Genomic DNA, 13,800 nt, shown 5'->3' on the forward strand with positions numbered 1-13,800 from the left:
GGGGTGGGGAGGGTTAGGGTGTGGGGAGGGTTAGGGTGTGGGGTGGGGAAGGTAAGGGTGCGGGGTGGGGAAGGTAAGGGTGCGGGGTGGGGAAGGTAAGGGTGCGGGTTGGGGAAGGTAAGGGTGCGGGGTGGGGAAGGTAAGGGTGCGGGGTGGGGAAGTTAAGGTTGCGGGGTGGGGAAGGTAAGGGTGCGGGGTGGGGAAGGTAAGGGTGCGGGGTGGGGAGGCTTAGGGCGTGGGGAGGCTTAGGGCGTGGGGTGGGGAGGCTTAGGGCGAGGGGAGGCTTAGGGCGTGGGGTGGGAAGGGTAAGGGTGTGGGGTGAGAAGGGTAAGGGTGTGGGGTGGGAAGGGTAAGGGTGTAGGGTGGGGAGGGTTAGTGTGCGGAGGGTTAGAGTGTGGGGTGGGGAGGGTTAGGGTTGGGGAAGGTTAGGGTGTGGGGTGGGGAAGGTTAGGGTGTGGGGTGGGGAAGGTAAGGGTGTGGGGTGGGGAAGGTAAGGGTGTGGGGTGGGGAAGGTAAGGGTGTGGGGTGGGGAAGGTAAGGGTGCGGGGTGGGGAAGGTAAGGGTGCGGGGTGGGGAAGGTAAGGGTGCGGGGTGGGGAAGGTAAGGGTGCGGGTTGGGGAAGGTAAGGGTGCGGGGTGGGGAAGGTAAGGGTGCGGGGTGGGGAAGGTAAGGGTGCGGGGTGGGGAAGGTAAGGTTGCGGGGTGGGGAAGGTAAGGGTGCGGGGTGGGGAAGGTAAGGGTGCGGGGTGGGGAGGCTTAGGGCGTGGGGAGGCTTAGGGCGTGGGGTGGGGAGGCTTAGGGCGAGGGGAGGCTTAGGGCGTGGGGTGGGAAGGGTAAGGGTGTGGGGTGAGAAGGGTAAGGGTGTGGGGTGGGAAGGGTAAGGGTGTAGGGTGGGGAGGGTTAGTGTGCGGAGGGTTAGAGTGTGGGGTGGGGAGGGTTAGGGTGTGGGGAAGGTTAGGGTGTGGGGTGGGGAAGGTTAGGGTGTGGGGTGGGGAAGGTAAGGGTGTGGGGTGGGGAAGGTAAGGGTGTGGGGTGGGGAAGGTAAGGGTGTGGGGTGGGGAAGGTAAGGGTGCGGGGTGGGGAAGGTAAGGGTGCGGGGTGGGGAAGGTAAGGGTGCGGGGTGGGGAAGGTAAGGGTGCGGGTTGGGGAAGGTAAGGGTGCGGGGTGGGGAAGGTAAGGGTGCGGGGTGGGGAAGGTAAGGGTGCGGGGTGGGGAAGGTAAGGTTGCGGGGTGGGGAAGGTAAGGGTGCGGGGTGGGGAAGGTAAGGGTGCGGGGTGGGGAGGCTTAGGGCGTGGGGAGGCTTAGGGCGTGGGGTGGGGAGGCTTAGGGCGAGGGGAGGCTTAGGGCGTGGGGAGGCTTAGGGCGTGGGGTGGGAAGGGTAAGGGGTGAGAAGGGTAAGGGTGTGGGGTGGGAAGGGTAAGGGTGTAGGGTGGGGAGGGTTAGTGTGTGGAGGGTTAGAGTGTGGGGTGGGGAGGGTTAGGGTGTGGGGAGGGTTAGGGTGTGGGGTGGGGAAGGTTAGGGTGTGGGGTGGGGAAGGTTAGGGTGTGGGGTGGGGAAGGTAAGGGTGCGGGGTGGGGAAGGTAAGGGTGCGGGGTGGGGAGGGTTAGGGTGCGGGGTGGGGAGGGTTAGGGTGCGGGGTGGGGAGGGTTAGGGTGCGGGGTGGGGAGGGTTAGGGTGTGGGGTGGGGAAGGTTAGGGTGTGGGGGTGGGGAAGGTTAGGGTGTGGGGTGGGGAAGATAAGGGTGTGGGGTGGGGAAGGTAAGGGTGTGGGGTGGGGAAGGTAAGGGTGTGGGGTGGGGAAGGTAAGGGTGCGGGGTGGGGAGGGAGGGTTAGGGTGTGGGGAGGGTTAGGGTGTGGGGTGGGGAGGGTTAGGGTGTGGGGTGGGGAGGGTTAGGGTGTGGGGTGGGGAGGGTTAGGGTGTGGGGTGGGGAAGGTTAGGGTGTGGGGTGGGGAAGGTAAGGGTGTGGGGTGGGGAAGGTAAGGGTGTGGGGTGGGGAAGGTAAGGGTGTGGGGTGGGGAAGGTAAGGGTGCGGGGTGGGGAAGGTAAGGGTGCGGGGTGGGGAAGGTAAGGGTGCGGGGTGGGGAAGGTAAGGGTGCGGGGTGGGGAAGGTAAGGGTGCGGGGTGGGGAAGGTAAGGGTGCGGGGTGGGGAGGCTTAGGGCGTGGGGTGGGGAGGCTTAGGGCGTGGGGAGGCTTAGGGCGTGGGGACGCTTAGGGCGTGGGGACGCTTAGGGCGTGGGGAGGCTTAGGGCGTGGGGAGGCTTAGGGCGTGGGGTGGGAAGGGTGTGGGGTGAGAAGGGTAAGGGTGTGGGGTGGGAAGGGTAAGGGTGTGGGGTGGGAAGGGTAAGGGTGTGGAGTGGGGAGGGTTAGGGTGGGGAGGGTTAGTGTGCGGAGGGTTAGAGTGTGGGGTGGGGAGGGTTAGGGTGTGGGGAGGGTTAGGGTGTGGGGTGGGGAAGGTTAGGGTGTGGGGTGGGGAAGGTTAGGGTGTGGGGTGGGAAAGGTTAGGGTGTGGGGTGGGGAAGGTTAGGGTGTGGGGTGGGGAAGGTAAGGGTGTGGGGTGGGGAAGGTAAGGGTGCGGGGTGGGGAGGGAGGGTTAGGGTGCGGAGGGTTAGAGTGTGGGGTTGGGAGGGTTAGGGTGTGGGGTGGAGAAGGTTAGGGTGTGGGGTGGGGAGGGTTAGGGTGCGGGGTGGGGAGGGCTAGGGTGCGGGGTGGGGAGGGTTAGGGTGCGGGGTGGGGAGGGTTAGGGTGCGGGGTGGGGAGGGTTAGGGTGTGGGGTGGGGAGGGTTAGGGTGTGGGGTGGGGAAGGTAAGGGTGTGGGGTGGAGAAGGTTAGGGTGTGGGGTGGGGAAGGCTAGGGTGTGGGATGGGGAAGGCTAGGGTGTGGGATGGGTAGGGTTAGGGTGCGGGGTGGGGAGGGTTAGGATGCGGGGTGGGGAGGGTTAGGGTGCGAGGTGGGGAGGGTTAGGGTGCGAGGTGGGGAAGGTAAGGATGTGGGGTGGGGAAGGTTAGGGTGTGGGGTGGGGAAGGTTAGGGTGTGGGGTGGGGAGGGTTAGGGTGTGGGGTGGAGAGGGTTAGGGTGTGGGGTGGAGAGGGTTAGGGTGTGGGGTGGAGAGGGTTAGGGTGTGGGGTGGAGAGGATTAGGGTGCGGAGTGGAGAGGGTTAGGGTGTGGGGAGGGTTAGGGTGCGGGGTGGGGAGGGTTAGGCTGCAAGAAGGGAGGGTTAGGGGGAGAAGTTGGGTGTGTAATACTTACCCAACCCTGTCAAGATACTAACCATCGAGATGCCGATGTCGGTATATTGACAGGAGGCACCCCGACAACCGGCATTACATACAGATTCCCCCATGAGGATGGACTACACTCCGCCATATCCTGGAACTGGGTGCTTATCGGCACATTTACCCATAGTAAATTTAGCAGTTGTAAAGTAATACCCCTAAATTCAGACAACTCTGGTGAGATGTAGTTGGCTGAAGGATGGATGACAGAGTTGTAGTAATGCTTTCATGTTATCAATAGGAGACGCCTCATTGCAAAATTATTACTTAGATTTCAAACAATGTCACTGATGTGGTACAGTACCTCCACACAACCTATTGGTGGCGCTGTTCCCAGGGGGCCCAATAGAAAATTTAGGCTCAAGGGTAAAATCATAAACAGCAAAGGTAATGGCAGGTGATGTAGCACAGGAGATGCAATGCGATCTCGCGCACACGCAGGTCTGCTGCGAAAGTATGCTCGCATGGATAACATGCAGGCGCCCACTTCCTTTCTCTCACATCCGCAATACCTTGCAAACCTCCTCAAACATCGGAAACATCGAGTACCATTGACCCCTCACGCAGAATTACAGCAGCCCTGTCCTTACCTCTAAATTGCTAACCTCGTTGCACGCAGTGAATACTCAAGCTGCGTATGCAATCGCAGAGGCTAATTTATGCACACCCATGCAACGCGGCGTTCAAACGGACAGGCACGCCTGTATTCCCCCCCAAAGTCACCACCCTCATACGCTCACTGCCTGTCAATCAGTCTACGATGGCTTTACATGTTCTCCGTGATCGCAGTGGTGCCTTCACGCAGTTCGATGCATGTGCAGTGTGCAACTATCGGCCGTCTGCGTACGCTTTAGTACAGGGTGTCTCCATGAATAGATAACAAATATACTGTAAGGAGAAATGTGTGCGACATCTGTTCCGCAGCCTGCACGCAGCATAGAGAGACAAGCAGACCCCATGTAGTACTCTGCATTATGTCACTCTGCAGTGTTAGATGTGAATGTATCAGAAGGGAACACACGAGCTCACACTATGTATTTATGTCACACGTTGTACCTGGGAGACATACTGTATGCCGCCAGGGTTACTGACAGCTGTCAGGTAAGGATCAGAGCACATGGCGGATGCCGGCACTCACTGCTCACCGGATAATTCCTTTTCATGCACTATGCCTATGTTCTGCGTGTGACTGCGGGTGTATCTGCATGTGAAATGCTACATTACAGTGTCAGCGGCTGTAACAGTTAAAGCTAAAAAGTCGCACACAAAGACGCTCAGCGTGATTAGAAGGGCTGCTTAACGTGCAAGGAGGCAAGATGAGGACCCATCTGTATATTCCATTACTCATATGGCCATTTCTTATGTTGTGCAGCACAGAATTTACTCTTATTAGATTACAATGACTATACTGAAAAGTCATAAATTCAACTCTAAGGGGTGGATTCAATTAGGAAAGCACTATGGCAGGGGATGTAGCACAGGAGGGGACTATAGCAGGTGATGTAGCACAGGAGAGGACTATAGCAGGTGATGAAGCACAGGAGAGGACTATAGCAGGTGATGTAGCACTGGAGAGGACTATAGCAGGTGATGTAGCACTGGAGAGGATTATAGCAGGATTATAGTCCTCTCCTGTGCTACATTAACTGCTATAGTCCTCTCTTGTGCTACATCATCTGCTATAGTCCTCTCCTATGCTACATCACCTGCTATAGTCCTCTCCTGTGCTGCATCACCTGCTATAGTCCTCTCCTGTGCTGCATCATCTGCCATAGTCCTCTCTTGTGCTGCATCATCTGCTATAGTCCTCTCCTATGCTACATCACCTGCTATAGTCCTCTCCTGTGCTGCATCACCTGCTATAGTTCTCTCCTGTGCTACATCACCTGCTATAGTCCACCTGTGCTACATCATCTGCTATAGTCCTCTCCTGTGCTACATTACCTGCTATACATCACCTGCTATAGTCCACCTGTGCTACGTCACCTGCTATAATCCCCTCCTGTGCTACGTAGCACAGGAGAGGACTATAGCAGGTGATGTAGCACAGGAGGGGACTATGGCAGGTGATGTAGCACAGGAGAGGACTATGGCAGGTGATGTAGCACAGGAGAGGACTATGGCAGGTGATGTAGCACAGGGGAGGACTATGGCAGGTGATGTAGCACAGGGGAGGACTATTGCAGGTGATGTAGCACAGGAGGGGACTATAGCAGGTGATGTAGCACAGGAGAAGACTATAGCAGGTGATGTAGCACAGGAGAGGACTATAGCAGGTGATGTAGCACAGGAGAGGACTATGGCAGGTGATGTAGCACAGGAGGGGACTATAGCAGATGATGTAGCACAGGAGGGGTCTATAGCAGATGATGTAGCACAGGAGGGGACTATAGCAGGTGATGTGGCACAGGAGAGGACTATGGCAGGTGATGTAGCACAGGAAAGGACTATAGCAGGTGATGTAGCATAGGAGAGAACTCTAGCAGGCGATGTAGCACAGGAGAGGACTATGGCAGGTGATGTAGCACAGGAGAGGACTATGGCAGGTGATGTAGCACAGGAGAGGACTATAGCAGGTGATGTAGCATAGGAGAGAACTCTAGCAGGCGATGTAGCACAGGAGAGGACTATAGGCAGGTGATGTAGCACAGGAGAGGACTATGGCAGGTGATGTAGCACAGGAGAGGACTATGGCAGGTGATGTAGCACAGGAGAGGACTATAGCAGGTGATGTAGCACAGGAGAGGACTATAGGCAGGTGATGTAGCACAGGAAAGGACTATAGCAGGTGATGTAGCACAGGAGAGGACTATAGGCAGGTGATGTAGCACTGGAGAGGACTATGGCAGGTGATGTAGCACAGGAGAGGACTATAGCAGGTGATGTAGCACAGGAGAGGACTATGGCAGGTGATGTAGCACAGGAGATGCAATGCGATCTCGCGCACACGCAGGTCTGCTGCGAAAGTATGCTCGCATGGATAACATGCAGGCGCCCACTTCCTTTCTCTCACATCCGCAATACCTTGCAAACCTCCTCAAACATCGGAAACATCGAGTACCATTGACCCCTCACGCAGAATTACAGCAGCCCTGTCCTTACCTCTAAATTGCTAACCTCGTTGCACGCAGTGAATACTCAAGCTGCGTATGCAATCGCAGAGGCTAATTTATGCACACCCATGCAACGCGGCGTTCAAACGGACAGGCACGCCTGTATTCCCCCCCAAAGTCACCACCCTCATACGCTCACTGCCTGTCAATCAGTCTACGATGGCTTTACATGTTCTCCGTGATCGCAGTGGTGCCTTCACGCAGTTCGATGCATGTGCAGTGTGCAACTATCGGCCGTCTGCGTACGCTTTAGTACAGGGTGTCTCCATGAATAGATAACAAATATACTGTAAGGAGAAATGTGTGCGACATCTGTTCCGCAGCCTGCACGCAGCATAGAGAGACAAGCAGACCCCATGTAGTACTCTGCATTATGTCACTCTGCAGTGTTAGATGTGAATGTATCAGAAGGGAACACACGAGCTCACACTATGTATTTATGTCACACGTTGTACCTGGGAGACATACTGTATGCCGCCAGGGTTACTGACAGCTGTCAGGTAAGGATCAGAGCACATGGCGGATGCCGGCACTCACTGCTCACCGGATAATTCCTTTTCATGCTGTCAGATGCGTATGATACAGTATATCGGTGCAGCAGACACTGCATAAAGCAGGACTACCATGATGTGTAAGCAGCGTGTGACCGCGCTACAGACCAATCATTAAACACGGGTAAAAACCGCAGCAATCGATGGGTGACTACTCCTATTATAGGACTAATGCTACTATAGATCGGAGACCCTGTAGTTTTCTTACACTCATTATCCTACGAACTCTGCATCAGTCCTAAAGCCTCTAATCACTAACCATGAAGAATTAATGGAAGTAGATGTACATTGCTGTCCGGACCCAGACGTCTCTGGGGATGTTACATACAATTATTTATTTTTATTTATTTATTAATAGTTTCTTATATAGCGCAGCAAATTCCCTTGCGCTTTACAATTGGAACATTAATAGAACAAAACTGGGTAATAACAGACAGATATATAGGTAGGAAGGCCCTGCTCGCAAGCTTACAATATATAGGGAAATAGGCATTGATACACAAGGATAGGTGCTATATATTGCATCGTGGTCCGGCCAGAATGCACAGTTTCTTGGTTGGCTGCCAGTCACACAGGAATGTCGGCCAAATGTCAGGAGGATGTGAGAGAAAGACAATATGTGAGGTTATGTGTGGACTGTAAAAAGGGGATGTAATTAGATATGGAAGCTATGAAGGTTGTGTGGTCGGTTCTGGGATCTGATAAGCTTGCCTGAAGAGGTGAGTTTTCAGGGAACGCTTGAAGGATTGGAGACTAGATGTAAGTCTTATTGTGCATGGTAAGGTATTCCATAGAGTGGGTGCTGCCCGAAGAAAGTCCTGTAACCGTGAATGGGAGCAAGTAATGCGCGGTGATGAGAGACGCAGATCTTGTGCTGAGCGGAGAGGTCGGGTTGGGAGATATTTTGAGATGAGTGAAGAGATGTATGTTGGTGTAATTCGGTTAATGGCCTTATGTGTAAGTAAGAGTATTTTGTATTGAATACGGTAGAAAACCAGCAACCAATGGAGGGACTGACAGAGCGGGGCAGCAGACGATGAACGTTTGGCAAGGAAGATAAGCCTCGCAGCTGCATTCATAATGGATTGTAATGGTGATAGCCTGTTTTTGGGAAGACCAGTAAGGAGACTATTGCAATAGTCAATGCGGGAAATAATGAGTGCATGGATTAGAGTTTTTGCAGTGTCTTGTGTGAGATATGGTCGAATTTTGAATATGTTTTTTAGATGTATGTAACATGATTTTGAGACAGATTGAATGTGGGGAACAAAGGACAGTTCAGTCTCAAGGATGACACCAAGGTAGCGAGCTTGTGGGGTGGGGTGGATGGTCGAGTTATCAACAGTGATAAAGAGATCAGGTTGGTAACTGTTCTTGGCCGGTGGAAATATAATTAAATCTGTTTTAGAAATATTAAGTTTCAGGTGGCGAGATGACATCCAAGATGAAATGGCAGAAAGACATTCAGTGACACGGACCAGTACAGATGGTGATAAATCTGGGGAAGATAGCTAGATTTGAGTACCATCCGCATAGAGATGGTACTGAAATCCAAAAGAGCGGATTAGTTTGCCAAGAGAGGTGGTATAGATTGAGAATAGCAAAGGACCTAAGACAGAGCCTTGCGGTACTCCCAATGATAGAGGTAACGAAGAGGAGGCAGAATCAGAAAAACAAACAGTAAAAGAGCGATCAGAAGAGAAGGAAGAGAACCAAGAAAGGGCTGTGTCCTTATGACCTAGGGATTGTAGTGTTTGTATGAGAAGAGAGTGGTCAACAGTGTCAAAAGCAGCAGAGAGATCTAGAAGAATTAGGAGTGGGTAATGGCCTTTAGCCTTGGCAGTGACCAAATCATTCACTACCTTAGTCGGTGCTGTCTCTGTGGAGTGTTGGGAACGGAAGCCAGACTGAAGTGGGTTCAAAAAGTTGTGTGAGTTTAGAAAGTGTGTGAGGCGGATGTAGACAAGTCTCTCAAGTAGCTTGGAGGGGCATGGGAGCTGGGAGATAGGACAGCGGTAATTTGAGAGAGTGTTGGGGTCAGGATTTAGTTTTTTCAGAATGGGACTAATCACTGCATGCTTGAACAGTGATGGAAAGTTGCCAGTAGCGAGAGACAGATACATCCTCTAATTCTACCACACTCCCCGGTTGCCCATAGTACAGCCGTCACTAACCAAATAACAAATGGAAGATTTAGGGGACAGCAGCCTGTAACTGGGGAGAACCGTGGTACTGTCAGGTGCTGGAGTACCGCTGTCCATCACAGAGGTATACCGGCTAAATAAACAGTGCTGGTGATTAATGTTATTATATAATTGTGATTTCATAAAAGGAACAAGTGAAAAAGTTCATTTGCCACGTTAATGTCACATCTACAGTACAAATCAGGGAGCATCTTCATTGTCTGCTTAATATTTAAATAAGCCACAATATTTCACCCTCACATTTAGTCACTGACAGGCACCATATTCTGTATATAGCTGCAGAAACAGAGGATGAGCCCCACAGAGGGTAAAACCGTGGGAGATGGGATCCCGTCTCTGCAATGGTCAGTATCAGTGCTCAGGAGGCTCGGGGGGTAAAGCTTTGCGTTAAGGGCCGTCATATAAAAAGCGCTTTCAGAAGTGGAACGACCAGCAGAGACCATGCTCGTGTCTATGTGACATTACAGGTGAGAAGCGATCGCATGTTGGGGGGTGGGAACTCACCTGCAGAAACACTGAGGAATCTCCCCCAGGCCGTACATGTGGAACAGGAAGGGGGTATTCCCATAGCGACCGAGGCACTGCAGGAATTTCTGTGTCGTTCTCAGGCCCTCCAGCGTGTTGGCGTTGTGTGACACCATCGCTATAGAACACAGGACAAAGTGCTGCAGGCTTGGCGTTAGCCGTTTAGACTGTAAAAACTCAGAAAATGTCCGATCCTTGTAATCTGTGAAAATAAAACAATCCCACGTCACCTACTACAGAGACATCACGTCATGTACATCTGGTTACAGGCACGGCAAAGCACTTGGGTGTAGGGCGCAATAAAACCGCAAGAAGTTTATATACCAACTGCAGAAAGGAAAAATGGAATAAGATTCCGCCAAAATAGCTGGAGGATTGTCACGTGTTGTGTGATAATACTCTCATTACAGACACGTTGTGTGATTATGTTGTACAGACGTGTTGTTATAATACTGTGATCACAGACGTGTTGTTATAATACAGTGATCACAGACGTGTTGTTATAATACTCTGATCACAGATGTGTTGTTATAATACTGTGATCACAGACGTGTTGTGTGATTATACTGTGATCACAGATATGTTGTTATAATACTGTGATCACAGACGTGTTGTTTGATTATACTCTGATTACAGACGTGTTGTGTGATTATACTGTGATCACAGACATGTTGTTATTATACTGTGATCACAGACGTGTTGTTATATTACCGTGAACACAGAACTGTTGCTATAATACTGTGATCACAGACGTGTTGTTATAATACTGTGATCACAGACGTGTTGTTATAATACTGTGATCACAGACGCGTTGTTAGAATACTGTGATCACAGACGTGTTGTGTGATTATACTGTGATCACAGACGTGTTGTGTGATTATACTATGATCACAGACGTGTTGTGTGATTATACTGTGATCACAGATGTGTTGTGTGATTATACTTTGGTCACAGACATGTTGTGTGATTATACTGTGATCACAGACATGTTGTGTGATTATACTGTGATCACAAACATGTTGTTATAATACTGTGATCACAGACGTGTTGTGTGATTATACTCCGATTACAGACGTGTTGTGTGATTATACTGTGATCACAGACATGTTGTGTGATTACTGTGATCACAGACATGTTGTTATAATACCGTGATCACAGACGTGTTGTTATAATACTGTGATCACAGACGTGTTGTTATAATACGTGATCACAGTCGTGCTGTTATAATACTGTGATCACAGACGTGTTGTTATAATACTCTGATCACAGACGTGTTGTGTGATTATACTCTGATCATGGACCTAATGAGGAAGCTATGACGTCACGTAATCACACTGCGAGTAATATCATCACATCATTGCACAGTATTAAGGACACAATTTGTGTGGTAACGATTATTACACATTATACACACAGAGAACTAATATTACACTGAGACCTTTATAGTCAGCAGAGCCATCTAACATCCTTATAATACATGAGGAAAGGGAATACTAATATAACCAATTGGTGACTAATGAGGTCAGAGTCACCACTGGCTGCACTATAGGACCCACAACATACATAATAAATGTCATACAGTAACTGCGGCTCATCGGCTTCATCCCTCTCGCACCGGCCAGAAGACCTGACAACATATATTACATCACCACGTCGCCCTATAACAAGTGATGAACACCATGCACAGGATCATAGGCTAAATGCTGATCATACTGTATAATGAGAGCAATCTAACAACTACCAATACATACTGTATGTAACAAATTCCTCCATGCACGATCCTAATTACACCTCCCTCACATTTACCGCTAACTACTGCAACACTAAAATGTAGCAAGTCCTTGTTTCTATCATAAAACATGCAATTCCCAACATGCCTGTTATAGCGATGGATCTGAATCCTCCCTCCCTCCCTCCCCGGGAGCCAATTTGCATTATGTGTAACCCCAACATTTACAAAGCAATACGTTTGCAATGAATAGAAGTTCTATTAGATAAAGCACCTCATTGAGAGCCACTCGCAAAATGCAATCGCTCGCTCTGAATGAAGACGGCTGCATCTCTAAAATGAGCCGGCCTCCTGGCCGCTCGCTAAGTTGTCGGTGACCACCCACAGCTTTAACGAGCGGCCAGGTTGATGGTTGCGATGGTCAAGACCATCGCGACCATCGGGGCTTGCGACGAGACCCTTGTGGTAGGGTCTTGTCTGTCGCAAGCCCCAGAGAGCTTCTGGCTCTAATAGAGCTGGAAGCTCTCCCACTGACATCACTGGTGATGTCAGTGGGGCCGCCCACAAACTGCAGGCTTTCGTTTGGGAACGCCTCTGTTTGTGAAGCCACCCTCCCGCCACGCCTACAAAACGGGGAGAGCTGCCGATCACCATCGACAGCCGCCCCTTTTGTAGTGAGCCCCGGAGCAAGAGAATTTCTCTCTCGCTCCGGGGCTTGCGCCTGCGCAGTGCGGCCGCTGCGCGTGCGCAGAGCCCAACATCGACCCGCTTGCGAGTGCTCAAGCGCTTGCGAGCGGGTCTTAATGAGACCCAAAGTGTATAGTTGCCATTATATATTAAAGCGATACATTTGCTATAAACAAAGCGATTATATATTAAAGCGATACATTTTTTATAAACAAGATTTTTTTTTAAAAATCGACAAAAGACTAGAATACACACACACGTATAATTACATGGGTCCTGTTTTGATTCCGGTTTAGGCACTAGGGGGGGAGTGTTAGGTTTAGGCTATGGGGAGGGAGGATTTGGGGTAGTGTACTTACCGACAAGTGTCGGTATTCTAACCCTGTCGGGATTATGACTGCGGGGCGCTGGCATCCCATACCCGACCCCTCTGTAACCTCTTCCATCCCAACAAGTGCCTGAGACGTGTGCAATGTTATTAGTATCTCTCCTATACAGGATAACTGGTATTAGAGACCCGGAAAGTATCACAGCTGGATCCTACCTTCGTACTCCTCACTATGCGGCTCGTAGTCTGCGCAGAATGTAAGAAACTTCATGAGCGTTCGCTTCTCTATCATGGACAGCTGCTTGCTGGAGAATACGTCCGCTCGGGAGCAAGGCACCTACAATAAGCCGCAATTCTGCGTTACAATCGCAGCCACATAGATATTTGCTAAGACACATACTGTCCCCGATTGTTATACGATGTCTATTCACCATGACCATCGGACTACAAACTGATGAGACAGCCATATTTGTTAGTGTTTGACCAAGCTGGCCTGACAGCGCACTGGGAGTGGCCAGTGGTGGTCATGATGTTATTCAGGCAAGCTGGAGGGTCTGATCGTACAGTATCACCCCGGTATCCGAGGAGCATAGTGCTTTGGCAGCTGGTAACATGGCTCCTCGGTCATATGGATATAATGGGGTTCTGTAATGGCGCTACAGATGTGGTAACAGTATCGCGTAACGTGTGTCGCCTGTGTTACCAAGGATGATGGTTCTGAGACTTACAGTACAACTATAGAGAAACAAGAGACTAAATATAAAATTATTTATCGACCAATTTCAAAATAAGTCCCGTAATGACGCCAATAGGCGGTTTCGTAAGTGCGCATGAATGGTGGAGGCCACGACTAATGTAAATGTGCTTCTTGTCTTCATCAGACTTCAACAGAAACGGGAAAACTACCAACCTGCTCAATCCTTCCATGGTGGTAGGTCAGGATCCGGGTAACGTTCTTAAACTCCGTGTAGCGGCTCACGTTGGATTTTATAAGTAGATCAATTAACAAACCTCGAGAATACAGGAGCTGCCCAGAAAACAAACTCTGATGAACATAACTAAATACATGTAAATGTCACTTTTACACGTGAGCCATGCGCTGAGTATAAGTGATAAGTGTAAGCCTCGTATTGCTAAATGCACTTTTACACGTGGGCCATGCGCTAAGTATAAGTGATAAGTGTAAGCCTCGTATTGCTAAATGCACTTTTACACGTGAGCCATGCGCTGAGTATAAGTGATAAGTGTAAGCTTTGTATTGCTGAATGCACTTTTACACGTGAGCCATGCGCTGAGTATAGGTGATAAGTGTAAGCCTCGTATTGCTAAATGCACTTTTACACGTGAGCCATGCGCTGAGTATAAGTGATAAGTGTAAGCCTCGTATTGC

At 50.6% G+C, this 13,800-nt stretch overlaps 1 protein-coding gene across 3 annotated transcripts in view; it reads right to left on the reverse strand.

The window, feature by feature from the left end:
- The window catches only part of CHM (CHM Rab escort protein), a 115,383-nt gene that overhangs the window by 57,975 nt on the left and 43,608 nt on the right, over nt 1–13,800 (reverse strand). For all 3 annotated transcript variants that reach the window (XM_088461923.1, XM_088461924.1, XM_088461922.1), the window contains exons 6-8: nt 13,321–13,437; nt 12,627–12,747; nt 9,646–9,868 (exon numbers count right to left, since the gene is read on the reverse strand). In XM_088461923.1, the coding sequence (XP_088318049.1) occupies nt 9,646–9,868; nt 12,627–12,747; nt 13,321–13,437 (461 nt within the window). The remainder of the gene's footprint in view (nt 1–9,645; nt 9,869–12,626; nt 12,748–13,320; nt 13,438–13,800) is intronic.

The sequence above is a fragment of the Taudactylus pleione genome, unplaced genomic scaffold, assembly GCF_031769625.1.
Source record: "Taudactylus pleione unplaced genomic scaffold, aTauple2 ptg001125l, whole genome shotgun sequence".
Classification (NCBI taxonomy): Eukaryota; Metazoa; Chordata; class Amphibia; order Anura; family Myobatrachidae; genus Taudactylus; species Taudactylus pleione.